Source organism: Colletotrichum fructicola (genome assembly GCF_000319635.2).
Source record: "Colletotrichum fructicola Nara gc5 chromosome Unknown KSG_Nara_v1_contig02, whole genome shotgun sequence".
Lineage (NCBI taxonomy): Eukaryota > Fungi > Ascomycota > Sordariomycetes > Glomerellales > Glomerellaceae > Colletotrichum > Colletotrichum fructicola.
Genome location: NW_027094052.1, coordinates 1,900,555 through 1,928,135, shown reverse-complemented (window position 1 = coordinate 1,928,135; position 27,581 = coordinate 1,900,555). Strand labels below are relative to the sequence as shown.

At 52.7% G+C, this 27,581-nt stretch overlaps 11 protein-coding genes across 11 annotated transcripts; 6 read left to right on the top strand and 5 right to left on the bottom strand.

Moving 5' to 3' along the window:
• Positions 1–535: 535 nt before the first annotated feature.
• On the top strand, positions 536–2,932 carry CGGC5_v003284 (uncharacterized protein; the record flags this gene model as incomplete). Its single annotated transcript, XM_032020839.1, has 1 exon — positions 536–2,932. One exon carries the CDS (start codon positions 536–538, stop codon positions 2,930–2,932), a length of 2,397 nt encoding a protein of 798 aa, XP_031882165.1.
• A 477-nt stretch (positions 2,933–3,409) lies between these two features.
• CGGC5_v003283 (uncharacterized protein) lies at positions 3,410–4,084 on the top strand (the record flags this gene model as incomplete). Its single annotated transcript, XM_032020838.1, has 1 exon — positions 3,410–4,084. The coding sequence occupies one exon, from the start codon at positions 3,410–3,412 to the stop codon at positions 4,082–4,084; it is 675 nt and encodes a 224-aa protein (XP_031882166.1).
• Positions 4,085–4,971: 887 nt separating this feature from the next.
• Positions 4,972–7,310, top strand: AACS (Acetoacetyl-CoA synthetase; the record flags this gene model as incomplete). Its single annotated transcript, XM_032020837.1, has 5 exons — positions 4,972–5,082; positions 5,136–5,651; positions 5,701–6,417; positions 6,468–7,094; positions 7,152–7,310. 5 exons carry the CDS (start codon positions 4,972–4,974, stop codon positions 7,308–7,310), a joined length of 2,130 nt encoding a protein of 709 aa, XP_031882167.1.
• A 100-nt stretch (positions 7,311–7,410) lies between these two features.
• On the bottom strand, positions 7,411–8,019 carry CGGC5_v003281 (uncharacterized protein; the record flags this gene model as incomplete). The annotated part of the gene is made up of 1 exon (XM_032020836.1): positions 7,411–8,019. One exon carries the CDS (start codon positions 8,017–8,019, stop codon positions 7,411–7,413), a length of 609 nt encoding a protein of 202 aa, XP_031882228.1.
• Positions 8,020–8,616: 597 nt separating this feature from the next.
• On the bottom strand, positions 8,617–10,554 carry cut9 (Anaphase-promoting complex subunit cut9; the record flags this gene model as incomplete). Its single annotated transcript, XM_032020835.1, has 2 exons — positions 8,617–10,388; positions 10,458–10,554. 2 exons carry the CDS (start codon positions 10,552–10,554, stop codon positions 8,617–8,619), a joined length of 1,869 nt encoding a protein of 622 aa, XP_031882162.1.
• A 2,054-nt stretch (positions 10,555–12,608) lies between these two features.
• Positions 12,609–13,852, top strand: Eif4e2 (Eukaryotic translation initiation factor 4E type 2; the record flags this gene model as incomplete). Its single annotated transcript, XM_032020833.1, has 3 exons — positions 12,609–12,640; positions 12,779–13,621; positions 13,675–13,852. The coding sequence occupies 3 exons, from the start codon at positions 12,609–12,611 to the stop codon at positions 13,850–13,852; spliced, it is 1,053 nt and encodes a 350-aa protein (XP_031882163.1).
• A 784-nt stretch (positions 13,853–14,636) lies between these two features.
• ubp10 (putative mRNA-splicing protein ubp10) lies at positions 14,637–16,292 on the bottom strand (the record flags this gene model as incomplete). The annotated part of the gene is made up of 1 exon (XM_032020832.2): positions 14,637–15,194. The coding sequence occupies one exon, from the start codon at positions 15,192–15,194 to the stop codon at positions 14,637–14,639; it is 558 nt and encodes a 185-aa protein (XP_031882164.2).
• A 578-nt stretch (positions 16,293–16,870) lies between these two features.
• CGGC5_v003277 (uncharacterized protein) lies at positions 16,871–20,289 on the top strand (the record flags this gene model as incomplete). The annotated part of the gene is made up of 5 exons (XM_066151106.1): positions 16,871–18,056; positions 18,105–18,255; positions 18,309–19,322; positions 20,112–20,209; positions 20,273–20,289. 5 exons carry the CDS (start codon positions 16,871–16,873, stop codon positions 20,287–20,289), a joined length of 2,466 nt encoding a protein of 821 aa, XP_066009590.1.
• A 384-nt stretch (positions 20,290–20,673) lies between these two features.
• Positions 20,674–23,487, bottom strand: utp13 (putative U3 small nucleolar RNA-associated protein 13; the record flags this gene model as incomplete). The annotated part of the gene is made up of 3 exons (XM_032020829.1): positions 20,674–23,180; positions 23,230–23,257; positions 23,311–23,487. The coding sequence occupies 3 exons, from the start codon at positions 23,485–23,487 to the stop codon at positions 20,674–20,676; spliced, it is 2,712 nt and encodes a 903-aa protein (XP_031882273.1).
• A 379-nt stretch (positions 23,488–23,866) lies between these two features.
• CGGC5_v003275 (uncharacterized protein) lies at positions 23,867–25,495 on the top strand (the record flags this gene model as incomplete). Its single annotated transcript, XM_032020828.1, has 2 exons — positions 23,867–23,902; positions 23,960–25,495. 2 exons carry the CDS (start codon positions 23,867–23,869, stop codon positions 25,493–25,495), a joined length of 1,572 nt encoding a protein of 523 aa, XP_031882278.1.
• Positions 25,496–25,708: 213 nt separating this feature from the next.
• Cenps (Centromere protein S) lies at positions 25,709–26,153 on the bottom strand (the record flags this gene model as incomplete). The annotated part of the gene is made up of 3 exons (XM_032020827.1): positions 25,709–25,887; positions 25,942–26,065; positions 26,121–26,153. The coding sequence occupies 3 exons, from the start codon at positions 26,151–26,153 to the stop codon at positions 25,709–25,711; spliced, it is 336 nt and encodes a 111-aa protein (XP_031882277.1).
• Positions 26,154–27,581: the final 1,428 nt, after the last annotated feature.

Genomic DNA, 27,581 nt, shown 5'->3' with positions numbered 1-27,581 from the left:
CGGGACCCACTCATATCCGGCACCGTGGGCACTTACCGGAGGAGAGCATTGCCCGACGTCTCGAAATCATCTTCTGTGGCAAGCGGACAGATTTGTCCAAGCTCAAATTACGAGGAGGCTGCAGTCATTCTGATAATATCAAGTTTCATTTGCTCATCAGCTGAGCAGGAAAGTTCAAGTGGCATGTGGTAAAAGTCCTTTGAGCTATCGTTGACCCAATTTAATGAGACACCATTCCTTTTTCTACTTCTACTTGCCATCCTGTTTAGTTCGCTTTCTGTTGGGGGAAAATTCATTGTGAAAACCACGCTCGGGCCTTCATTCTACCGAATCATACGTTGATGTTGAACATTCCCGAGGCTTGAAGTATCCCCGAAGTTGTAGGACAGTTAGGTTCACTCCATATGTCGGATGGTGAACTCACATTGTCCGATCCCGCACCCCGCTTTACTACCTTGAAAAGTAGACGACCCACCTCCCCGTTCTTTCGTTCGCATCTACTCAACCTCTCATTCTCACCTTACTCGGCATCACAATGGAGGACTTCTCAGATATTGCCGCATCTTTGGGCATGGACCCTGGTTCATTGCCCAAAGCCGAACTCATCAAACCCGCAGAGGTACGCGCACTGGCTGCGCCGATGGCGGAAGAAGTCTTGCAGCAATGGGACCTGCTCCGGAAGATTGTGGAGAGACACGAGGCAACCATGCAGAACCGGTGGATAAAGAAGTCCAAATCCAAACGCCGAGGTGTCCTTCTGGCTGCTTGGCCCGGCATGTCTGAGTACCACAGGCCGGACTTTGCTGCTTTCAGGAAGAAAAGGTCTGGCGAGCAAGCTCGTGAAGCCTGTCTGTGGCCGCATATCAACTTGGAAGACCTCAGCAAAACCGAACCCCTTCTTCTACTGATCAACTCTCGCGGCCGGAACACGCCTGATGTATTCGCCATGAACGACGTCGAAGAGTCTAGATTCGGGCAGGTCAGCAGGACCATGGACATGCCCCGTTTTCTCAACTTGTACTCAATGCTGTTCCTCGGAAGATGCACCCCTCAAACATATGGCACCCTTGTTTCATGGGACGATGAGCCTGATGCTAGCACCTGGAACTTTCGACGTACAGCAGTTCATCCGGGCGAAGGTCTCTGGATCCTGGAATTCCAATCACGCCTTTACCGGTTTCTCGTGGATGTCTGCAAGAGCATTCTTCACGACATCTCCCCCGAAGAGCTCACAGACCCAGCAATGACCATCCCGCCTGAGCCACCTTTAGTGACTGGTAATTCCAACGACGCCATCGCTGCATCGTTGGCAGTCACTCGGCTTGAAGGTCCTTACCGAGTCCCTGCCCGTCTAGATATTGCTGGTCTCCAGAGCATCATCAAGTCGAAGCTAGCAGAGGCCGAAGATCATATCTGGGCTCTGCGAGAAGACCCCGATTATTTCAGCGTGACCGTGAGAGATTGGAAGGAGCACCGGCAAGAGATGATGCTGGACACCAACGGCAAACCACACCCCATCCATGCGCACGCCCCAGATGTCTTTTGGCAGCGACTCATTGGAAATATGATATCGAGTGCCATGTTTCCTGTGGAGGTGTACAGATCCTTGGCGGAGAAGATCGATCATCTCATCGATCTCAAAGACCGAAAGTATCGCAACAGAAATTTCAAGCCCGATGAGAGTCTTCCTCACGACTACGCGATGGCATTCTGCAAGTTGAAACACTTTCTACAAATGTTTCGACCCGGCCCGATTTCCAACTTGAAGATGGGATGGCCTGCATCACCGCCAATGCGTCCCTGGTTCCGTCGTGTGCCCCCATCAGACCCAACGACTACGATCATCCAGGTTACATCAGTTAGTGATCGCAGCAAAGATGCAACGGTCGCGGAGCTCTTCTGGATTATCGACACTCTCTTTGACGAGAAGCAGTTGTTCCTGACTGGGTTGCCTACGCTCTTGGACGAGCTGGAGCGAGTCACGAGGAAGGACAGGGCTGCTTCACACATGATTTCCGGATGGGTCGCAGCGCAAATTGCAGATCTCTCGGTGCTATCAGAGTGCGAAAGACAACTGGATCTGTTTCAACCATGGGCAGCATCGTTCGAAAGCGACATTGCCGAGAACCAAACAGAAATCGACAGGGACTTCCATGAGTTGGTGCGTCGCTTGGTACCCATCAACGACTTGAAGATCAGCCTGGCAACGGCAAGAATGGGCATTCCAGACGGGGATAAGTTCAAGTATCCCGTGGAGAGGAAGAAAAATAAGCAGAACATCGATCAGATGCGTGCGGCGGAACGTGCCCTCGATAGCTTCTGGGCCGATATCCAGCAGAACTTGTGTGGAAGAGATGGTATCTCATCTCGGCTGCGCAACATTCTCCAACGAAGCGTTCAGAGGACCCCAGAATGGGTTGAGACGGCCAAGGCGAAGGCGCCTGCAGCAGAGGGCCAAGACCCAAGTCTAGCTGCGCCGTTTGGTGGTTTGTCGATGCAAGACACGCCGAAGGAGAAGCCCTCACCTCGACCAAAGACCAAGCTGAAGACGAAGGGAGCAGTTCCAGTTGCCGCGACGACCCCTGTCCAAGACCAGGAGCAACCACAGGCAGCGAAGAGACCTCTATTCAAAGTGGACAAACGTGCTCTCAAAGTCTTCAACACACTGTTCTTCAACCCCTTGACGTCTTCTTCCCCTGGAGAGATTCCCTGGACAGAGTTCCTCCATGCCATGCAGAGTGTTGGGTTTCACATGGAGAAGCTGTATGGATCGGCGTGGAAGTTTACGCCAACAAAGCTCGATGTTGAGACCAGCATCCAATTCCATGAGCCTCATCCGAGTTCGAAGCTGCCGTTTGTTTTTGCCAGGCGTATTGGCAGACGTCTCAATAGGGAATACGGATGGGAGGGGGATATGTTTGTCTCTTTGTAGTGATTTGCTTGTGTGTGAGCTTAGTGCAAGTTGCCATGCCTGCAGCTCGAACGCCTTTGCTGTGCATTTGGAAGAGTATGGAGAGCTCATGAAAAAGATTACATTGACGTATTTGGGGTGCCTTTGAATTTTGTTTGTACTCCGGGATGAATTGCAAGGCAAGAGGCCGTTGAGACGCCTGCCTACACCCGTACTTGACGCGGGAGGTGAGCCCGTTTGCATTCACCATTTGATTCTTTCCCATTCGGTTGGTTCCCTCCCGCCGTGTATACGCCGCGGGCTTTTTGATCGTGTGCTACCCCCTTCTCACCTCAACTCTCAACCCCTTCCCACACTCTTTTTGATGCCTTAAGGTACGGCCTTTCCTTATCTTCTTCCCAACCGTCAACGCCCTCTCAACTCGCCAAACATTCTTCCTCGCAACACAACTACATCTAGATATTCTAGTTTGCGGAATATCTCGAAATATCCCCCGCAATGCCCACCGAGAGAGACAGCACCTCAGAGCTATCTGCCGAGGCCGGCAAGCCCGACTGGACCGCCGTGCAGAGTAAGGTCATGGATGTCGAGATCGTCAAGAACCTTCCTCCTGCTGAGCCTGCCGAGAATCCATCTCCTCAGCAAGGCAGTCGCCCAGCTCCTCATAGAGCCGACCAATCGACTTCCCTAGTTGTAGCTCCGCGTCCTCACTCAACTGGATCCACCCGTGCTGGCATTGCCACCTACCATGAGGCCGCCATCTATGCCAATCTTCGTCACGGAATCCCGGGCAACCAGTTCGACTTCAATGATGAAGATATACAACCTCTCATCAATCGCTTTGCACCGAGTCAGAAGTGCATGGTGCGACACAACAATGCCTTGACGGCAGTCGAGATCCTTGGACCCCCGCATGCCGTCAGGGCTGCCCAAACGCAATTTTTGGAGCATGTTGCAATGCACGCCAACTTTGTTGATACATGTGCCGTCCACGGCTTCCGAATTTACTGCTTCCAAGACTCGGTTAGCTCCAGCCGGCCGCAAAGCATTCGTCAGGTCATGGTCTCCCTCTTTCGCTTTTACAGCAAAGATCCCAATGCCGAGAACGACTTTTCGCGAGACCCAATCGATAATCACGAGTGGAGGGAATTCAATGCTGAAAGAAGAAACTGAAAATCTTGAGCTTTCAGAGTGCAAAACTCATCAGGTAAGATCCAATTAATAGGTGCAGGCTGTTGTGGGAGATTTCCCAACGCTAACAGCTTCCTGGGATCATCTAGACAACGCAGAAGAGTTCATTCAGGTCCGCGGCAATCAATATGATCACAGCATGATGAGTTTCTTGATAATTGGCAAGGCTGGAAGATTTGCGGATGATTGCAGGTTGAGGCAGTGCCTCACATGAGTTGTGGTGAATTTTGATTCCACCCTCTTTGTACCGTCTGAGACAAGCTGTTCGGTGTAGCCATGGAAGAGAATTTGTGCATATGAACCAAGATTATTTCGACACCGCACATTGAGAAATGAGTATAATGGTCCAAACGTCATACTGCCGCTTCAGACATGTCCATTGGAATGTCGCGCCGGCATATGGCTTGATCCCACATTGATCGATGTGCTGTCGGCTTGCTCAGGCACTTCGTAATGCCATTCTGTATGAAGCCTACGCAGTCAATGACCAGTGTTTGAATAGAAACTATAATAACTCCTTAAACAAAAAAATCAACGCAACTTTTGTCGTTCGCCCCCGGCTGACAGAATGGGGCCGTGATCGACCGGCCCGGAAAGCCCCTCTCGGCTCGTTGGCTCGGGCCGTCCGCCAACCCCGCACTCCCGGTGGTGTAGACCGAGGCAAGCCAACAGGGCGTTGGGGAAGCGCCGTCACCCAAAAAGCACCTACTACCCCAAACTCCCAACCTCTCCTCACACAGTCTCATTAGAGCTGCCCCCTTCATCTCAGTCACCCATCTCACAGCACAAAGGCAGCTGAACCCTCCAGCTTGGTGCTCAATCTATCACATTTCTCATTCGGGAACTCCAGCCAAGTGCTGATCTACGTCATGGCCACCGATGAGTTACCGCGTAAGCTCTGGGAACACCCCGATCCCAAGGGCACGGAAATGTATCAATTCTTGGAATCCGTCAACATCCATTTCGGACTCAAGCTCAAGGTCGTTGCCTCTGACCCCTTGCATCGTGGTACCCTCGACTTACACGGTAACAGACGTTTGATGACCTTCACAACTGGACGGTCGCGCACCGCTCCAAATTCTACGGCCATCTCTTCAACTACGCCAACCTCATCTACGAGGGCCGACCAACTTCGGTCGTCGATGAGTCTCTCCCTATAGACGCCATTCCCAAGTGGTTCCCCGGCGTTCGTCTCAATTGGGCCGAGAACATTCTCTACTCGCGCGGCCCTACAGACGCGCCCGACCACCACGGCGTTGTAGGCAAGGAAGATGAGAAGCAGGCCGTGACCGAGGTCCGGGAGGGCAATACGGGCGACGTCCGAAATCTCAGCTGGGGCGACTTCCGCAGGGATGCAGGGCGTCTTGCTGCTGCCATGAAGGCGCGGGGGGTCAAGGAGGGCGACCGTATTGTTCTCGTCGGAGCCAACTCTATCGAGACGCTACTGGTCTTCACGGCTGCTACTTGGCTAGGTGCCATCTTTAGCAGTTCATCGACGGATATGGGTGTCAAAGGCATCCTGCAGCGGACCACGCAGGTTGACCCCAAGGTTAGGATGGCGTCTCACTCTGCCTGTTTCTATGCTGACTTTCGTGTAGTTCATCTTCTTTGACGATGCCACGGTATACAACGGCAAAACCGTCGATCTCCGGGAAAAGATGGCCGAGACGGTCTCCGGGATGAAATCATGCCCCTCATTCGCCGGTCTTGTTTCCATCCCCCGTTTCGCCAAACCTTACGACGTCTCATCTATTCCCAAGACTGAGCTATGGGACGACTTCTTCAAGTCCTCAAGCTCTTCTCAGCCCCCGGAATTCGTCCGAATCCCCTTCCACGCCCCCTTTCTCATTTATTACTCCTCAGGTACCACAGGTATCCCAAAGGCGATCGTACACACCGTCGGCGGCGTCATCCTCAACGTCGTTAAGGAAGGTCGCTTACACGAGTCCATGTCCTCTGAATCAGTATGCCTGCAGTACACCACGACCGGCTGGATCATGTACCTGGCCAACGTTGCGGCTCTTCTCAACGGTGCTCGCGTCGTCATGTACGACGGCTCGCCATTCGTGCCGGATCTTACATCATTCATCCGCATTCTCGGGGAGCAGCGTGTCACAAAGCTTGGAATCAGCCCCAGGTGGATGTTTGAAGTTGCAAAGAACAAAATAAGCCCACGGGAAGTCACTGACCTGAGCGCGCTGCGCATCGTGACGAGTACAGGCATGGTCCTTTCCAATCAGTTATTTGAATGGTTCTACGACGCCGGCTTCCCGAAGCATGTCCACCTGGCCAATATCTCAGGTGGTACCGACATCGTAAGCTACATTCGAAACTTGACACGTTCTTCATATTGACTGAAAAACAGGCCGGCTGCTTTGGCATGGAAAACCCTTTGACACCTGTGTACGTCGGCGGCACGCAGGGCCCCTCGCTCGGCGTCCCCATTGAAATCTTCGACGCCCAGCTCCCCAGCGGTCCCGGCAAACCCGTCCCACACGGGGAGCCAGGCGAACTTGTCGCCACAGCCGCATTCCCCAACATCCCCTGCTTTCTCTGGGGCGACTCAACCTCTTCCTCCTCGTCCGCCTCTAGCTTTTCTTCCGCGCCACCGGGGACGAAATACCACTCCGCCTACTTCGCCCGCTTCGATCACGTCTGGGCCCACGGAGACTTCTGCCAGGTGCACCCCAAGACGGGCAACATCGCTTTCCTCGGCCGTGCAGATGGCGTGCTGAACCCCAGCGGCATACGCTTCGGCAGTGCCGAGATTTACGCCGTCATTGAGCGCAACTTCTCGAACAAGGTGGTGGACAGTCTATGCGTCGGACAGAGGAGACCCAGTGACGACGATGAGAGCGTCATGCTGTTCTTGATGATGCGTCCCGGGGAGAAGTTTGATAAGAAGCTCGTGGGCGAGGTTAAGGATGCGATCAGGAGGGAGCTGACCAAGAGGCATGTGCCGAAATACGTCTTTGAGACGCCTGAGATTCCGGTAAGTTCGAGATACAATTCCGAGTGCATCTGACATAAGGACTGACAAGCCCCGTAGACAACAGTGAACCTGAAAAAGGTCGAATTGCCCGTAAAGCAGATCGTTTCCGGCTCACACGTCAAGCCCAGCGGCACCCTCCTGAACCCCCAGAGCCTAGACTTTTACTATCAGTTCGCAAAGGTAGAGGAGGTGCTCGCCGGAAAGGAGAAGTTGTAAGATGTTGTGTTAAACAGAAGGAAAGATGGGTATTATTTTTCTAGACTAGAAAGAACCTACAGGCGTAGTAGACCTCTCCATAAACTTTTGTTGACCTCCCTCATACTCTCCCAAACTCAACCTTTTCAACCGAAACATACTCAGGAAACTTGCCAGCGTGCATTCCATACCTCCAGACCATGTATCCAACCGTACCCGCGACGCTTCCCAACCCAGCCGCCCCAGCAGCCGCTCTCATCCCACCGACGCCCTTGGCTCCCGCCAGCCGCCACGCCCCAAGCGCGACAACCCCCGCCGCAGCACCTCCATACGTCCAGTCGTCCGTCTCCAACTGCCCAGGGTTCTCGAGCAATCTCCACGCGCGGTCGCGCCACTCAATGTCTTCGCGCCCTTGCATCCTCCCTGCGAGGGCCAGGCCCATGAGCCCCAGCCCAACGGCGGAGGCTGTGCCCGTCTTGCGGAGGAGACGCGGCAGACCTTTCTGCAGTGTAGTAGACGCTGCTGCTGCTGCTGCTGCTGATGGCGATGCTGTGGTAGTCACGGGCTTGGCGGCGCCGCGGAGGCGGGAGTACAGACTGCCGGCGGACACGGCGCCGAGACCCACTATCGCGCCGGTGGTGTAGCCCCGGGTGAGGACATGGACGCTCAGGATCGTGTGGGAGAGGGGCTGGTCTTCTGCGTAAGCCGTGTGCGGGAAGTAGCGGGACATGATTCCTTCGTAAACGTTCTGGATTAGGAGGTGGGAGGAAAGGGAAGCTCTAGAAAATAGTACAATTGTTGGGAGCTTGCTACGATGTCGATTAGAGACTGTGATGTTCAAGACCCATCATTGAATCTCCGAATGGCTTGGCGGGCCGCCTCTTTATATGTTATCCCTTTCGTGCCACCAACCGACTTCTCCGTAATCAGTTGGTGCCGTTCAGCTCGCTGGGTGCAGTCGGCGGTCGAGACACCAATTCCCCCGAACATGTCAGCCCGGCTTGTTTGTCCGCGTCCTAACCCCAGAAAATCCGCGCTAGCGACTCCGAATGCGAACAGCGGGCGTTCGACGGACAAGTCAGAGCAGTTGTATTGATCAGTTAAGCGACGGAGAATGCACTAGCATTCGCGTGGGCCAACAGCCGCATCACCTAGCTCCCGCCCTTCACTTGCATCGCGATCCTTGAGTTGTTAAGTTTGTCATTAAGCGTTATCTGTACTGCACACTTTGGGCTCATTTGATGATACACCATGTATGCTCTAATCCTGTAGCAGACGCCGTGTGGTTTCGCGCCATCCAAATAACATTATGGTGGCTTGGGGATGCTTAGTCGTCATCAGTCATCTCCATCATGCTCTCGCCCTTTTCGTCGTCGTCGTCCATCAGCATCGCTCTCGCTCTGCTGACCTTTGCTTTTCCTTTCGCGTCGCGTCTTCTGCCCACTCGCTGTGCTAGGCGATCTCGACCTGCAGCCTTTGCTACATCCAGTTCGTTTTCGAAAGCTTCTAGGTCGTCCCCATCTGCCACGTCGATGATTGACGTTTCTTCTAGAGCCTTGCTAAGGAGCTCCGTAGCGATGCCGTCTTGCGGGTTGATGGCGAGCGCCTCGTGTAATGGAATGACCGCCTTTTCAGGACGGCCTTCTTCGAGGTAGATGAGGCCCTTCGCACAAAAAATGGCTGGGTCCTTGCCTCCCTGGCGTAGAACCTCGTCGAATTCTACGTGGGCCTCTTTCCAAAGGCGCAAACGGCGATATGCATGTGCTAAGTTTGTTCTCGGCGACAGCCATGCTTGAGGGTCCGAATCAATTTCTGCTGCGATCTTGAGGGCTGCTCTGAAGAATTGGACAGCCTCCTGCGGCTTATCCTGGTGGTATTTGACGATGCCCATCTCGTTGAGCAAGAGTGGATCCGTCTTGCATAATCCATATGCCGTCTTAAGGAACTCTTCTGCTAGTGTCATGTTGTTGAGAGCGTGGTTCTGCATGCCGAGGAAGACTTGTGGGAGATGAGTACCCATGAACAACCTCGCAGCTGTTGAATATGCCGAGATGGCCTGATCATGCTCTCCCTCAGCCGCAAAGGTGTGAGCAAAGCCAATCCATGCCGGTCCAAAATGTGCGTCCATCATGCTAGCTTTGCTGAAGTATCGCCTGGCTTCGGCAATTTTGTCAATAGAAAAATAGTATATGCCCACAGCCAGCCAGGAACAAGGCTCTTCTGGGTGGGTATCTGCGAGGTCGTGGGAAATCAGAAACAATGCATTCTTCATCTTGAGTTGGTATAAGCAAGCCAAGTGTAGTGGGTGGATGCTGAAGTTGTACTTATCATCCTGCAGGATGGAGTCGGTGATGGCGAGAGCGTCGCGGTAACGACATTGTGTGAAGAGCAGGTCGGCTTTGGCGAGCAGTAGATCGGGGTTATCAGCCAGGTGGTAGTGTGTCGACAGCGTGTCGCATGCCGCGGTGAACGCCGAAGGCTCTCTGTATTTGGACAGCCGTGTTGTGTAGAGCATCTTGGTGAACTCTGCGGCTTCCTGTGACGAAGATACATCGCCAGAGACGCTGATGGAATCGAAGTCGAGTGACTCGAGGAACTGCCACTCCTCGTCAGGAGACAGTAGAGAGTTGTTCATGAGCTGCTGGAAGGCCTCAAAGCACTGAACGTCTATCTTGACCGCATCCTTGTAGCACTCCTTTGCCCGGTCGAAGGCGTTTTGCTTGGCGTAACAAATGCCTCGGAGGTAGCACATGGCGGCTTCATATTTCCGGTTTGTGGCTTCTTCCTCTGCCTCTTCGCGAAGCTGTCTGTCTCTGGAGCTGCCCTTCGCATGAGCCCCTATGGCCCTGCCCAAGGGGGCCGTGTTCTGTGCCTTTCGCTTGTTACTCGCATTTGAGATGAGATGGGTTGGGTTTCGGTCGCCGAGTACAGACAATGCCTCCTCGAACCTCGATTGCTTGACTAGGCAGTGTGCAGCCAGGTATCGACAGGAGACGTTGCGGGAAACAAGGTCTTGTTTGGCGAGAAAGGTCTGCGCACGGGTGTAATTGCCAGTTGCGAAGTGTACTTGGGCCAACCAAAAGGCGTCCTTCTCGTCATCTGGTGGTTGAAAAAAGTCAGGAAAGCTTGTATGGAAGACATTGAATCAAGAGGTATGGGCCAACATACTAGTCAGGGCCAGCAGCTTGTCGCCGATAAAGATGGCGGAGTCGTATTGGGCTTTGTTCAGGGCATCCTGCCTCCATTCCCGAAGGAACTTTTCCATGGTCGCGAGGCAACGCGATTCAAGCCAGGGGACCCGAAAAGACGATCGGGATGGCTAATTTGGGAGCATGACCGAGAGACAGCGGCGGAGAGGGGCGGTGGGCTCGGTGAGGTCGACGTTGGACCGTTGGGATGCCGATCAGAGGTGTCGCAAATTGCGGTGGTGAGGTAAGCGCGGTCTGGCGTGTCGTGGACCTGGGCTTTCTTTTCTTTGGATGACGCGCCGGGGATTGGAGGGGACTAGGACTTGGATGCACTGTGCACTGTTGCTGCCCAGGGGTGTGGATCCAGTAAATGGCGGGGTAGGCCAACCAGACGACGTTTTTCCCAGGCACACCACGTGGGCGCGAAGTGGTCAAGTACCTGCCCTCCTCTCTATCTGGTGGCTTTCATCACTGGTGTTTCGCGTTGCACCATGTTCGCCGTTATCCATCAGGCAAACGGTGATCTTATTGCATTGAATATGGCATTCGAGAAAGCGGAAGCCATGCCAAGCTGGGATGAACCGGGTAGCCGAGGTCACCGTGGCTCGGTTTAAAGGTAAGGAACGCAACGGACGCACGCCTGTCGCAATGACTTCTTCTATTCTAGGGCTGGCTGGCTGGCGTGTGCTTAGACACTGAAAATATCCGCAAAGCACCTGCCGCTGCGCCCAACCTCGAGAAAGCTTGAGGTTAGTGTCCCTGATCTGTCAGCCTCCGGCGCCGATGCTGGCGCTCTCTTCAGGCATGAGCTGTATGCAGCATGTCATGACTCTGGGAAGGCATTCGAACCTGCTAGGTAGCTTTTCGTGGTGGTGGCATGTGTTTCAGGCCATGCATCTCGAGTCCCCATCCGACCGTTGGACCTGGCCTCTGACAGACAGCACAACGACTTGGGGCCATCTCAAGTGCTGTTGCAGACGCATCTGACACTTTGGCCGCATAACGACGAGCCGAATGGTCTGATGGATACCTCCCATGTACCGACGGGGTACCTTTTCCATGGGAAAGAGACAGATAAGTGAGTAACTGCACGTAATGGACGGTGTGGATTGACTGCGGCAGCAGCACCCACTACATAATGCCAACAGCAGGACGGGGAAGCTCCAAGCTCGTGTTAGGTAAAAAGTATGCGCATAGGAGGACAGCGCCGGACGCCAATCCGATAAATGCAGATGGCGAAAAATAGACAGCAGACAGCAGACAGCACCTAAGGTATCTTAAGGCACCCGACCCTGAGAAGACCAAGACCCGTCGGGCTTCCAGGTCAAAAAGCAGTGCTGTCGCGCCCAACGCAATGGTTGGCGGGCGGCATGGGCGTCTCCAGCCCCGGGCCCCAGGGGACGGGACTCGCTGTGACCTCACTGTGGTGCGCCGTTCCAGCTTGCCCGCCTCCTCCATCGCGACTCCTGATTGGCTGACTCGCCAGTGGTGGAGTCATCAGGGGTGAGCCAAGCGAGGCGCTATCGCTCTATCCGCCATCGATAGCAAGGTGACGACTAAGGTCAAGAAAGGATGGACACTGATGCCCCATTATGATTTTTTTTTCTCTTCAAGCTGTTCATTGTTCTCCATCAGTTGATAATTCGCCCTCCTCTTCGTCTCACAAACATCGCTCCAAAACACACACCTTACCGATCTCGCATTTTCCTCCACCGTCTGTAATACCCCCAGAATACTACACCTGCACGAGATACCAACAAACACACCCCGTCATCCATCTTTGCTCCGCCTCTGCCTCGAATACTACCTACCTATCCGTACCCTACCTACACTGACCCGGCCTCTTCCCAATCGAAGCTCGCTCGTTTCTCTCCCACCTTCGAGTCTCCAGTGCTGTCCTCCCGCCGCGAAACTGCCCCTGCAGGCCCTCCTCTCAACCGCCCGCCCGCTCGCCCGCCCGCCGTCGCCACCATCCCGACCACCATCGCATCCCATTTTCATCCGTCTGTCCCAGCCGCCACAACTGCGACCAGAATTGTAAACCGAGGTGCCGCCGCCCTTGAAGTTTTTGAGGGATCGAATTTCCGATAGAAGTGTTTTTCATCTAGAAAAGTCTTCGAAAGCAGTCCCCATGGATAACAACCTATGGACCCGCCGCACAAAGTAAGTACACGGTACTAGTGCAGTTGCCTCTTTTTTCCCCCTTCACGGTCGACCTCAATATGCACTTTCTATTTTGATGCCACCCCGGTCGCTGCGCTGTGCATATTCCAGATCGCTGACATTGCGACCCGCGTGCAGCTCAGGCAAGCTTTCCCTCTCGACATCGGGCAATGGCAGTCCCGCACCGGGCGGTGACGCCAACCGTAACGGCTCCTTCGCCAAACGATTCGGCGGCGACTCGTCCTCACATGGCGGCAAATCAAATCCCTTCAACAGCGTAACGACCCCCGGCGGCATGGCTTCTCCGACTGCCTCCAACGCCTTCGGCCTGGGCTCCGGCGCTTTCGCTTCCTTCGGGTCTGCGAAGACGCCGAAATCCCCCGGCAACCCTTTCGACATGGCTATGGGCAAGATTGGCGCCAAGGCTGTTGGCGCGTCGTCGCATGATCCCTTGGGTAAGCCGTCCATGGCCTCCATCGCCGAGAATGCGGCGGGGAAGAAGGCGGTGGGCTCGCAACCAGCCTCGACTCGGACATCATCTGAGACCCTTCGCGTCCATCAGCTCAAGTACGAGTGGGTGACGTGGTGTCGGCCGCCCCAGCCAAAGGGCCAGCCGTACCAGGAGTACGCCAAGTCACTGACTCCCATGATCCACTGTAACAGCGTGGAGGAGTTCTGGGTTGGCTATCCGCACCTCAAGCGACCTTCGGAGCTGTCGGTGGGCTGGGAATACCACTTTTTCAAGAGAGGTGTCCGTCCCATCTGGGAGGATGACGAGAACAGGAGCGGTGGCAAGTGGGTGCTGCGCTTGAAGAAGGGCATCGTTGACCGGTACTGGGAGGACACCGTGTTTGCGCTGCTTGGCGAGGCTTTCACCGACTGCAGTGACGAGATTTGTGGAGGTGTGGTTAGCGTCCGCAACGGCGAGGACATCATCAGCATCTGGACGCGCTCGACCGGTGGACGTGTGCTGAGAATTCGGTAAGTGGACCTGCTTCGGCCCCGCTGAATGATGGTCACTAACATGAAAACAGTGAGACGTGGAAGAGCTACCTTAAGTGCCCTCCCAACACGATTTTCGAGTTCAAGTCCCACGACGAGAGCATCCAGCACAGGGCAGCCATCGAGGAGTCGCGCCGCGAGAAGCAGCACGACAAGCGATCCAACGCCATGAAGCAGTCCAACGAAGAGCAGAAGCAGCCCACTTCCTGAGCCACCAACACACACCTCCCAAGAACCCCGACACATGCCCTCTCAACCCTCTCCAACGGGCATCATGCTGGGGGAAACGCCGGCACGAGTTCAAATCCTTTCTTGCATTTTTTTCCAAGCCATCTTTGATGTTTATTTGTACACTATCAGATTCCGTTTTCCGGGTCTTCATAGCATTCGGGTCGAAAGTCCGACGAAAACAACACCTTGTTGGGATAGGGATACCGAGTGGAGAAGAAGGGACGAGGAGACGAAGAGAAAGCGAGGACAGGTCGAAAGAGGGCATGATGACTGCTGTTCTTTTTTTATCCAACATAGCAGGCTAGGGGGGAACGAAAGTGCTTCTCGAGTTTATTGTCGAACCTCGGAGACGGGGGAAACGATACGATTCAAGGGGCGCAAAAAATGGGCAGCGGTCAACGTTTAGCGGTCACGTTGTTTTATGGATTGCACACAAGCGGTTATTTGGGGGATTGGCTAAACCCATCTTATCATCTTTGGGAGGTGTACACTACTGCTGCCTCGGGCGCAAGCACCGGCATGAGCTGGCTGCGCGGTTCGGAAGGGCCTGGACCGGATAGTCTCAATGACTACGAAATGAGCGTCAAACGATTTTTGGCACTCGCCGTTGTGCTGTGAATGTTCAAGTGTCACAGCAACATCCCTACTAACGATACACACCAAGCTCCTTGCGCTGCGGAAAAAGTACAGATTCTAAAGACGCGTACTCTCTCTTCCGCGTTGTTTCTCCATTTTAACTTCATACACAATCTAGTATGGAATTCTACGCCCTGCCCTTGCCCTTTGGCGTCCGCCTCCTCTCCCAAACCTGCAGATACGTCTCGCCGAGGTACAACAGCTCACTCTGCACCTTCTCCACAAACAGATCCTGGCAAGAAACCCACTCGTCGCGGCCCTTGTCCCGTAGCTGCACCTTCCACGTCTTGCGCTCCTCCCCGCTGTCCGCCACGTCCTCCTTCGCGCGGACGGCCTCGTGCACGACGTTGGCGACGAGGTCGTAGATGATGGGCTCGCCGGGCGGCCACTCGCCCGGGTTCGGCTCGACGTACGGGCTGACGTCCAGGCCGTTGGGGTCGAACGTGACGATGGTCGGGTTGCGCTCCGAGACGAACTTGTTCTGGCTGAAGCGCTTGACGTGGAAGACGAGGTAGGGTGGTAAGGGGTGCAGGAGGCGGTACCGCTTGCGTTGGGCCAGGTGCTCCTGGGCCTGGATGCCGTCGTATTTTGAGAGGATGGTGGTCAGAGGGACCTGGGGGATGATGTTCTTTTCTAATTCGTCCTGGAAGAGGGGCGCGGCGGGCAGGTCGAGCGTCAGGAACATGAATCGTGTTGATGTTACTGACACGGCGGCGTCCTCGAAGCGTAGGCGGTCACCGGCGTCGGCGCGCGCGGTGATGGCTTGCGACTCGACCTTGAGCTTGCCCTGGAAGATGCGCTGCACAACGGAGCTGCCTGGCTTGGTCTTGGAGCCACCGAGTCCGAGGTGCAGGTTGTTGAGAAACCATGAGAGGAACTCAACGGGATCCGATTGTGCTGTCAAAGTAAAGCGCTTGCTCGAGAGGAGGGAGATCTCTTGAAGCAGCTCGTGAGGGGAGACATGGGCCTTGAACGCGCGCGGGTTCCAGATCTTGCGGACGAGGATTCCAAAGCGCTTCGCCAGCTCAGAGCGTGATGACAGGTCTTCCAGCAAACAAAAGTTGCGCAGTGGCGCGACGTGTGACAGTGCTTGCACGATAACGTTGAGGTAGTCGTTCTCCTTCAGGTTGTTCATGCCCACGAACCCAGGGGCGTATTCCTTGCCAGCCAGCGTGAAAGACGCGCGCAGCGGCGTGCGGTCGAGCGCAGCGACTTCCTGCTTGGTATATCGCGGGTCCGAGACGAACTTGATGTCGTCGAGCGACTTGGACTTGACTTCGTAGCCCTCGGGTAGGACGTAGACCTTTTGCGTCTGCATGTTGATGAAGACGTGGTGGTTCTCGTCGAGGGCGTGGAAGTAGGCGTGCGACTTGGGCCCGCGACCCTGGTAGTAGCGGCCGCATACGAGGCAGGCGTAGACGTTGATGTTGGATAAGCTGACGGAGCAGAGCTTTTCGAAGTCGAAGTCGAGGACGTTGCGGTCTATCGTATCGAGGTAGAGGTCGTCGTAGCCGTCTGTCGGGGCGGATTGGCGGATGGGGGCTTGTATGGGTGCCTCGTCGTCCAGATCGCTTTCATCGTCGCCATCATCTTGCCTCCTTTCCGGCTCTGCATTGCCGTTTGTCGGCGTTGCTACCTCCTCCCTCTCTGCGACGTGCCCGTTTTGCTCGATTGATTCGTTGGATACTAGGGAGTCGACTGTTCTCGAGCGTTTCGAGGCAGGCGAGGCAATGCCTGCGATCTCGTCGAGAGCCTCTTCTGCGTGACGTTTCCTGTAAGCCATGCTGTGTTGTGGGGTATATGAGTGTGTAAGGACTGTGGTTGGTAGTATTCGCAGGCAGTGTTTGTGACGCTGGGCGGATGGATCAACGATGCGCCCCATTGCCTTTCCAGGCTCGAAAAAGTCGCCCGTCTCTGGGGTAATATGTTCACGCCCCACTTTTGCAACCACGCCCAGAGCTTCGTACCTTGATGTGCCGGGCGTGGCAACGGACTCTTCCTTCTAGAGATCTCTAAAACCTCACTTAATTCAAAGTGACACCTCCATATGCAAAATAAATACTCTAGCAATGGAATCGCGTGAGATCCTTCCCCACATTCATGCGGTCGACTTGGACTGCAATGGTAAGTGCGAGGCCAGCAGATGGTGCATTTGAGTGGCGCAAGCAGAGGTTTTGTTCCGTTGTCCAATTACAGAGGTCCAAGATGCAGCTCAATGTACACTCAGCTAGAGGACTGCAATAGGCGCCCGGAGTCTGCCTTGTTTCCCCCTCACCGGTATCTCTCGAGAATTTCTCTCTCTTCCCTTTCGCAGCGGAAGCGCACGATCATGCTATCTCAAAACAACTGACGACGATCGAAATGACGAGCCCACGGCCAAGTCGCCGTACAGACTTCACCGTGGCGCTGATATGTGCCCTTCCCATCGAATTTGATGCCGTCGCGCTGGCTTTCGACGAAACTTGGCCAGGAAATCAGTTCGGCAAGGCATCTGGCGACTACAACGCCTACACGCTGGGCCGAATGGGCAGTCAGAATACCGTGCTCGTTCTACTGCATAAGATGGGCAAGTCGAGCGCAGCAAGTGCAACGACCAGCCTTCGGCATAGTTTTCCGTCGATCATCCTAGCCTTTCTTTGCGGCGTTTGCGGCGGAGTCCCCAATCCGAGCCGCGATGTCGAGATTCGCCTAGGAGACGTGATCATCAGCGAAAATGTTGTTCAGTACGACTACGGCCGGCAGTATCCCTCTAAATTCGCCCACAAAACTACTGTGAGCGACACGTTGGGGATGCCCGTGAAGGAAATCCGATCATTTCTTGCTCATCTGAAGACGGATTTTGGGCTCAGCGAGCTACGCGATCAAATCCCCAACATGATGGAACAGATCCAGCGAAAGGCTGTCGCAAACGGTCACTGGTCGAAGTATCTCCGTCCTGGTTCCCACACAGATGTTCTTTTTCGAGCAAACTACCTTCACAGACATCAGCACAAGCGAGACTGCAGTTGTGGCAAAGAAACTATTTGCGATGAAGCAATCAATGCGTCCTGCGCGGACTTGCAGTGCGATCCAGCGTACTACGTGCTCAGAAGGCGTCTCAGCAGCCGGATTGAAGAGAAGAGTGACCGACAGGCTACATCAGACACATCAAAGTCACCGCCAGAAGTGTTCCTCGGTACTGTAGGCTCAGGTGACACTGTGATGAAGTCTGGGGAACATAGAGATATGATGGCGCAGCAACATGGTATCATTGCGTTTGAGATGGAAGGCGCCGGCGTCTGGGATGAGATTCCTTGCATAATCGTCAAGTCAGTCTGCGACTATGCCGACAGCCACAAGAACAAGAAATGGCAGGGCTTTGCAGCTATGGCAGCTGCTTCCGCGACTAAGGCGGTTCTGAATATGTACAACTTCGCTACAGCACCAACAGCATCGATAGTACCGACAATACCAACATTGCCGACAGCACCGACAGCACCAACAGCGCCAATAGCGCCAATAGCGACGACAGCTGTCTCTCACACCACAGAGACACCATCTCCAGCATGTGAGTAGCTGAGTAACTCTACAAAACGTTCGACTGATCGATTGATAGTCATTGTCCCCTACAATGAGAATCCGGATTTTGTCGGTCGCTCAGAAATCCTCGAACGGGTGAAAGATCTTTTTGGTCACAGCGATACATATCATCGTCCTGGCAGCAGGCCGCGCTCCAGAGTGGCTCTGCATGGCCTGGGTGGAGTTGGGTATAGAACACTCCCGCCGGTCATCTTCCTGTCTATGTGCTAAATGCTCTTAGAAAAACACAAATCGCTTTGGCCTATTGTTACTGGTTCAAGGAGAGATTCCAAGATGCCTCTGTTTTCTGGATCCATGCGAGCAATGTCGAACGGTTTCAGAAGGCGTTCAGCGATATTGCTCGAGAGTGTGAAGTTCCTGGACACAGCAAAGAAGAGGTAGACATTCTCTTACTCGTCAAGAAATGGCTGGAGAACAAACAACGGGGTAGATGGCTGCTCGTGATTGACAACGCAGACGACACAGAGGTCTTCTTTCCCGTAAAACCCATCGTCGAAGCCGACTGTCGAGCGACCAGTATCGGGCATTCTATACCCGAATGTTCCCATGGATCGGTCCTGATTACCACAAGAAACAAACAAGCAGGTTTGAAGCTTGGTCTGGGAAAGCCGCCAATTGAGGTTGAAAAGATGACCGAGAGCGAAACAACTCAGCTATTGCGCACCCTGCTTGAAGACGAGAGTGTGACGCCTGCTGAAGCATCGCTCCTATCATCACGCCTTGAAAATCTGCCTCTAGCTCTTGCACAGGCGACATCTTTCATTCTTGAGAACTCCATATCTATCAAGGAGTACGTTGGGCTCCTGGACAAGAGCGATTCCAGTATGTTCGACCACCTGAGCGAGCCATTTGAGGCAGTCGGACGAGACACCGAGACACCCCATGCATTGACAGCCACTTGGGCCATCTCTTTCAAGCACATTGAGAAACAGAAACCTATGGCAAGCGATGTATTGTATTTGATGAGCTTCTTTGACCGTCAAGCCATACCGAAGCAATTTATCTGGGATTATTGCCATGAAACGCTAGAGAACGCGTTGTATTCTGACGATGACTCAGAGCTGGGGGAAGATTCCGAAAATGATTTTCAAATCGACACTGATCTGGAAGTCACCCAAGCCCTAGGCCTTCTCCAGGCCTTCTCCTTCATCTCCAAGGCCGGTGACGACTTATTCGACATGCACAGACTGGTGCAGCTCGTCACCCGAAAGCAGCTTGCTGATAGGGGTGCCATGTCAGATTTTGCGACCAAAGCTCTCAAAATAGTGCGAAAAGTGTTTCCATTGGGCACACACGAAAACCGAGTGTTATCTCTTCAATTACTACCGCATGCACTTGCTGTTTTGGAACATTCGGAAGTCACTATAGAGAAGCCACTCAGAGAGGACGCCTGGCTTTCACGTGAAGTCGGTGAATACTTTTATCGGCGCAGGCAATATGAAGCTGCGAAACATTTCCTCCGGGCTGCGGACCTCTACAGCAAATTGTTTGGACCAGAGCATGACACTACACTAACAGTTTTATGCGATTTAGCACATACTTATATGCGGATTGATCGACCAGAAGAAGCGCTTGAATTGGCGTTGAAGTTGCTGGAGGCTGACCAAAGATTGCGACCAAAAGACACAGCAACGATATTAACCGACAAAAGACTGACCGCGAATGCCCTTGCTTCCTTGGGACGCTTCGGAGAGGCAGAACCCCTTTACCTAGAGGTGTGGTCAAATAGGAAAGAGATATTAGGAGAAGAGCACCCTTCTACGCTAACGGCCGTCGACGGGGTCGCGTCTTTGTATAAATCGACTGGTCGACTGAAAGAGGCACAAGAGCTATCCAAAGGAACTGTAGAGCTCTCAAAACGTATAATGGGCGAAGAGCACCCTGCCACTTGGAAGCGCATGAGAAGGCTTTCTAAGATATACACGGAACAGGGCAATTACGATCAGGCCGAGCCACTAGTCTTGGAGACACTGGAAGCTCGAAGCAGGGTACTCGGAGAATCTCATCCTGACACTATATCTAGCCTCAAAGATCTTTGTGATATATACTGTCAGATGGGTCGTGTTGAAGAAAAGCAAAGAATGGACCGACGGATTTTGGAAGCTGAATGGGCTGATTGGAGTATGTAAGATGTGATTCAGTTTATTTCTTCAGATTATCGGGCGTTGAACATGTATTTCGCAGCTAAGCCAGACAATTGAATGTGGGCATGTGACAAGGTTACTCAATCGACCAAGGCTACATAGAAGGTGTGTATACCGGGGCCCTGTTGATAGACATTGGACTGCATTAGGAATATTCTACTTGGCACAGAGACTAAATTACACCGGAGAAAAAAGTGCCCTCTAAACGGAAGTTGTTACCTAGGATACCTTACTGTAGGAAGATCACCGCGGAAAAACCGTGGGCTTCATTTGACGTTTGGGTTTGACCGGAGCAATACTGAAGAGTTTCTACAACGCACTGGTTGAAATATAATCAGCGCCATGTTGATTTCCCTCAAGCTTTTCGCTCGTACGAGCTATACATATGTATAAGAAACAGACGTATCTAGTTTTTCACCAAACCAATATTACTATAATTGATCAGGATGCCATAATGGTATCTCTCTCTACATCCATGGCGTCCTCCATGGCAACATCCTCTATCGCGGGCGCAAGACTGTCCATTTCCCGCAGGGTATATTCCACCAGATAACTCTCGTCCACAAGCTCGTCCATCCTCCTGTAGTGTCGCTCCGTGTATACCTTGAGGGCGTTGAGCACCTCCTTCAAGCTCTTCTGTCCGCGAGCCCCCTTGACTGACAGGTTAGAGAACTTGGACGCGGGGTAGCTGCGCACTAAAGCCCACAGGATGCGCTGGGCAACGGCAGCTGTCCTAGCATTTGTGTTCCAGTCGCGCAACCTCAGAAGAAGGGTAAAGATCTGCTCGTCGGAGAGAGTAGCGAGGACCTTGTCGACCGCCTTCAGGCCACAGAGACTGCCCTGCTCGGGGGTGGCAGAGTTTACGACCGAGGTGAACAGGCTCAGTAGGCGACCGGGGTGGTTCAGCTGGAGGGCAAGAACAATAGCATCACGGTAAGAACCGGCGTGAATGTGGTTCTCAAGCTCCTGCTCTTGCTCGACCAGCTTTTGAGCGGCTTCCGTAGCGGCAGCCTGGGATTCAGCAGTGGTGTCCTTCCAAAAAGTGACGATGGAGTCACCGTCACCTGAAACGATCGTGTTGTCACTGGAGTTGACGGCCAGGGCCCAGATACGGTCCTCATGGTTGTCAAGCGTTGCCTCGGCTTCCCCAGAGTTGGCATCCCACACCTTGACCAGGCCGTCACTACCCGCACTGGCGAACTGGAGCTGTTTCTTGCCCTTGCCCTCGAGTTTCGGCATGTTCAGCCAGACAACCTTCAAAACACTGTTGGAGTGACCCTCAAATGTCCTGATGCAGGTGTAGTTGGTCAAACTCCAGAGCTTCACGGTCTTGTCGGCACTACCCGTTAAGACAACACCCTTTCCAGCAACCTGGCCCTCGTCTCCCTGAATGGCGGGGCACTGGGCAGGAGCAAACTTGATTGACCACACACCTCTGCGGTGGCCACGCAGAATACCCTGGACTTCACCCTCAGCCACCGACCAAATCTTGACCATCTTGTCTTGAGATGAGGAGGCAAAAAGTTGACCGGAAGGATGGACATCCATGGCGTTGATATCCTTGTCGTGCGCCTTTCTGGTGAAGACAGCACGGCCTCCCTTCTTCCCTTGCTGAGCTTCCCTGGGAATATCCCACTTCTTCACGGTCTGATCTTGAGAGCCAGTCAAGAGGAATGGCGGGGGATGGCTCAGGGGATCCTTGAACTGTGCTGATGACTCCTGTGGGGGCTGCTTGGGCAGAGCAACTGCGCCAATTGACTCGGTGTGACCCGTGAAGGTAGCATAACATGTGAAAGAGTTGTTTTCGGGGTCGATGCGCCAGAGACGAGCAGTATTGTCCTTCGCACCCGTTGCAACCCAGTACCCGGACCAGTCAACGTCCAAGGAGACGATAATGTCATCGTGACCCTTGAGTAAAGCCAGATCTTGACCAAAGTATGTGGAGTTTTCTGTGGTAGCGTTGGCGTCGGAGTCCTTGACGGAGACGATGCGGATATCTTCGGCATTTGTAGCGAGGGCGAGGAGCGAGCGGTCGGGGAGTAGGTAAGTAAGATCGATGATCGAGTCGTGGGTGCCTGAAATACGCCTAAATGGCTCGAGCAGGGTGCCCTCAACATCGTCCTTCTCGGGCACCTTGTAGAGTGCAAGCGTGTGGTCCACTTGCACGCAAAGTACGAAAGGGAGCTCGGGGTGAGAGACAGCGCTCACGATGCCCTCCGCCTCAGCCTTCGCAGGCTGCTCCTTTGTCAACTCGCGTCCGGTGTCAGTATCCCAGATACGGAGGCAGCCCTTGGCACCCGCGGAGTATGTCAGACGACCGCCGTCAACGAAACCAACAGCCTCAATAAGCTCCAAGCAAGGCACGATCTTCCGGATCTTCCAAGACCTCGCATCCCACCAGATGATCGTCTTGTCTCTGCCCGCCGATACGATGGCGTTTTGTTCGGGGGAGTAGTCCAGGCCTTGGACGTTGGAGACGTGGGAGTCGAGGTTCGCAACGGTAGCGCGTTTGTGGAGATCCCAGACGCGAACCTTTCCATCCTGGCTACCGGACACCAACCGCCAATTTGTCGTCGTAGAGTTATCGTCCTGCTCCTCGACCTGCTTCGACTTCTTTCCCTTCTTGCCAACCTTCTCAACTTCAAGATCGTTCGAACGAGCGGCAACCTCGAAGAAGTGGAGAGCGGAAACGAGAACACTTGGTCCGCGGAAGGTGTGGGTAACGTAGCCTCCGACAATGTCCCAGACCTTAATCGCTCCATCGGTTCCTCCGGTCGCAAGAAGGGTGCTGGTTCGGTCGACAGCGAGAACGACGACAGGGGTACCGTGTGGCTTGAGGGATCTCGTCAACTTCGCTTCGATCGTTCCGTCGTCGGTGGTCTTCAGAGCATAGATCTTCATGGACAAAGATCGGGAGCAGATGATGAGGTGAGACCCGGAGGGCGTCACTAGATTCAGCGTTAGAGGTTGCTCAATGATGCTAGTACGCATACGTACAGGTCAAAGTCGAGATTTGTTCGCCATCCTAGAAGCGCATGGTCAGCATCGCGTCAATTGAGTGCGGTCTGGGGCGCATACGCCTTCGATCTTTGCAAGATGCTTTCCGTTAGAGGGGCTGGTCAAGATCACGTCCTCCCCAAGGGGCGTGGCCAAAATCTTGGCGCCATTGTCCAATGCAACAGAGCCTCCGGTGAAGATAGGCCGAATGACCTTTTCCGGTTCGAAAGTGGTCTTGAACGGTTGTTTGCTCGCCATGATGTTGGTTGTAGAAGCAACACGATCATCGCGATAAGCATTTCCCGGGCGAAAAGTCCAGAAATTTTTCTTTCTGTCGGCGGGATGCGCTTATCGATAGTGTTATCTAATCCAAGCCCCACTTCATGCTCCAGGAGCTACCCCCGGCACTATTCGACAGCGACAGCGGCAGCTGCTTCACTGAAGCATATCCCGGCGCATTCTCTCACACGCATTCATTGCTGCTGACATCTGAAAAGCAGCCACAGGGCCACTTTTTGCCCTCAGGTTGACAGGCTGGCAACGGTCTTGCTAGGGACTTTGAAGCAGCGACAGTGAGACGACCAACTCAAGTCAAACACATTGTCGCACATATGTTGGAGCGCATCTGTGCCCGAAGATGACGAGACAAGGCCCGTTGACGGCTCAAGCCTTGGTAAGCACCTCCGCAACCCACCAGGGCTACCGCAGCTGATAGGTTTACTTTACTCAGGGCCGGTCGCCATACGACGATGTTGTCGAGGGTGAAGGCGAAGCCGATCCTCGGGCGCCAGAGCAACAATACGACAACCGCGGCCGACCGATCAACCCCGAAACCAAGCGTATGAACCGGGACATGGTCCGATCTCATAACGAGGTCATGCAGGTCATAGGAGTCGCGGAGCCTGATAACACACCCTCCGCGGCAGAGGTTGATTCAGTGCGACGATACTTCAACTATGAAGATGCCGTGGGCACTAGGCTCCTTCGCTTTGGGCGAGCACTGGAGATTGGAGGAGTTTGGGGCATCAACGGTATGCGACTGCGCATTCTTCTGTATAAGCGCTATGCAGACATTTCATTCTTCGAACTGCTCCAGAATGAAATCGGTAATCGCTCGCTCGCAAGTGCCCTCGGTACTGGTTTACCGACCTTTCTGGGTGGCCACGTCTTCAAAATGGCTACTTACTACCTCTATCCCTTCCCAAGGAAGAATAGGTGGTTAAACATGGGTCTATCCTACATCCGAGTACACCTCCAGCTCTACGTGTTTCTCCAACGCCTAGACATCATACCATCCAGCAGATGGTTTCCGTCACTGAGCTTCTTCGTCCCGGGATCGCCTTCTTCGCCTATTGCAGCACCAGAACCGCCAAAGGACTTCAGCGTCGAGTCGTTAGCACAGTATGCTTGCGCCTGGTGCATCAACGCCGTTCCCTTTGTCTCGTTTGTTGTTTGGGGACAAATCTGGACAGAAGTGACTGGTCATCTGTGGCAAGAGTTCTATGGGAGACTGCCAAACACAGTACATCATCGCAAGCCTCCCCCACCTCCCCCACCACCGGCGCCGATCCCCGAGATACCGGACCCAGAGCCGGAAATTGAACAGCCCCAAGATGAAGCTATTCCGGAGGTGCCAATTGAGGCACTCGGCGGGGTTCCCCAAGAGCCCAATGACGGTGCCCCAGTTCAGGCAGTCCGCCGCCAAAGCACATTCTCAGCAAGAGGAGACGAGTACGGTAGCGATGATGACGAGGATGGAGGCGTCAGTGCAACACTGATCAGCTTCGATGTTGAAGCTACTGACTCCACCGATGCGCCTCCAGGACTCTGGTCTGCAGAGCTTCGACCAAGCACAGGACCAGATAGTGCCTACGGCCACGCCTCCGTGCAGTATATGGACACCATGCTGACTAGGCTCCCTGCATGCCTCGCATCAGACATTTTCACAGTCATCTCTGGTTACGTGCTCGTGTCTCCGTATGAGGCTCTTTCACTCAGACTGGTCGCAAGGTCTTACAGGTCCAGGATGGGGCTTCCTTTCGATGATATCCATGAGATCAATATCTTCAGTGGTATGTCATTGAAGGGTATCACCAACTTTTTGGGGTTGGAGTTCCTGCACCTGGTAATTGCTGGCGAACTTTGGACGATCATCACGTCCCTTGCCCAGTGGTTTCACCTCACTGAAGAAGAGTGGAAGTTACTGAACGAGCTTGACGAGGCCGAAGCAGCCGAGGAACGAAGAAGACAACAAGAACAGTCCTAACATGGACCAGAGGCTGATGTTTTTTTGAGGCTTGTAGGGGGGAAAAGGCGTATTTGGTGTTAAGCATGTGCGGGATTACGAGATACCTCATCACTTGAATGGAAAAAGTGGCAAAGCGTGTCTCTATTTCGTTGCTGAATTTCATCAATCTTGGGTATCATAAGTACGACGCCTCTTTCATCGTCGGAATGCGAACACCGCCAGCCTACAGGTTTATCTCCTCTCCTTGCCCTTTCCCTTCTTGAGCTTTTCGGCTTTCTTTTGCTCAACGAATTCCTTCACAAGGTCCAACAAGTCGGGGTTCTTCCTTGCCAGAAGTACCACGTCCTCTGTCTGCACTGTCGACCTCCTGGCATGTCGACTGAAGTTTTCGAGGTCAATGGCGACGGATTCTGCGGGTGATTTAGCCCGGAAAGCACATAGGCATATACTTGGATGTCTCTTACCTATTTGGGACCAAACCATCTCAGTCAATGCACCGATGAACTGCGGTGTAGCGTTGCAGTTCTGCTTCAGCGACTCCTCATCGACGATTTTGCCAACGGCGAACCAGAGTGCGGCCTTGAGGCGCTGAATTCCGGATTAGACCAGAATCTTAAAGCTTCTAGTGGTGACGCCTGCTTACCTCACGCTGCTCTTCGTCCATTGATTCAGCCATCGTGAAGGTGATTGACGTGGGGTGCGTTGAGGTCGGCACCACTTTACGCGACAGACGCGTCGCTAGTCTCGGCGATGCTGTCTTTTTCCGATAAAAGTAGAATGACAGCCGAGAAGGTAAGTTTTGGCGCGTCAAATCAGCAGCGAAATTGCACGAATTGCGTGAGCTGATGCTTGGGTCCTTCAACCTTGTAGGTCAAGTTGATGAACCAAGCTGCGTTAATACTGAAGATAATCACATGATCTCGCGTTTGATGACTAAGCGTCGCTTTGGGGGTGCTGGGCATGTGTTTCCTCGGGAACCTCCTTCCAAATTGTTGTTATGTTGTAATCATGTCCTATAGATTTCACAGCTATCAAATAAAACAAGAGGTCTTTTTGAGTTCAGATAGATAGCTAAATTGTTTCGCGGCTTCTTGTCCTGTTCTAGTGGTATTCCTTCTGTGTGTACGGATACCTCGAAGTTTTGCAATGCGAAGAAACGCGCTGTGACATCACTGGTGAAACCCCTGTAGGACCCTTGGAAGTCGCTGCACCAGTGTGAGCTTCCAGCGTTTCTCCAATTCCATGCCACTAATTAGGAGGGGCCATATTCAGCACCCCCCAGTCGCTTCTTCAGCACCCAGTTAAACCCCTTTTAGTAGTTTATAGGTATTATAGCTATAGAGGGTGCTTACCACCTTATAGCTACTTAAACTATCCTTATACTAGATATTTTATATAATAGGCGTATAGATCGAAGTAAGCTACTTAGAACATATAAATATATTATTTATTAATAACCTAACTTACTTTATATCCCTCTAATACTAAAGTATTAATATCCTCACTAAAATTTTTTATTTTTCTATTACTACTATATCTTTAGTATAAAATTAACTAATCCTACTCTTAATAGGCTTATTAAGAAGGTTTATTAATATTAGAAACCTTTTAAGTATAGTATAATTAGAGGTAAGTTATAATTAATAGTATATAGTATAAAATATTAGTAAGATCTAAACTATAAGTATAAAAGCTACTTAAAGAAGTTTATAATAACTTCTAGAGACTTAATAACTAATAAAATAAGTTATAAATAGTCTATATAATTATTAGAGACTTTAGAGGGATAAACTACTTTTATAGTTAATAATTACTATAACTACCTACTTATTACTAATAAGTTAAAGCTATATAGTTAAACGTTTTAAGTAATAGTATATAAAGTAGTAAGTAGTAAAGAGGTAATATAAGTATATATTAAGAACTTCTTAAAATTAAATAAGTTAATAGTATATAATATTACTATATAAATAAGTAAAGAGGTAGGCGTTAATTATGTCTATATAATAAATATATATAATAAATAGTATTAACTATATTATAAAAAGTATAGCTCTCTTTTAACTACTTAGATATTTATATATAAGCTAGAATAAAGAGTAGA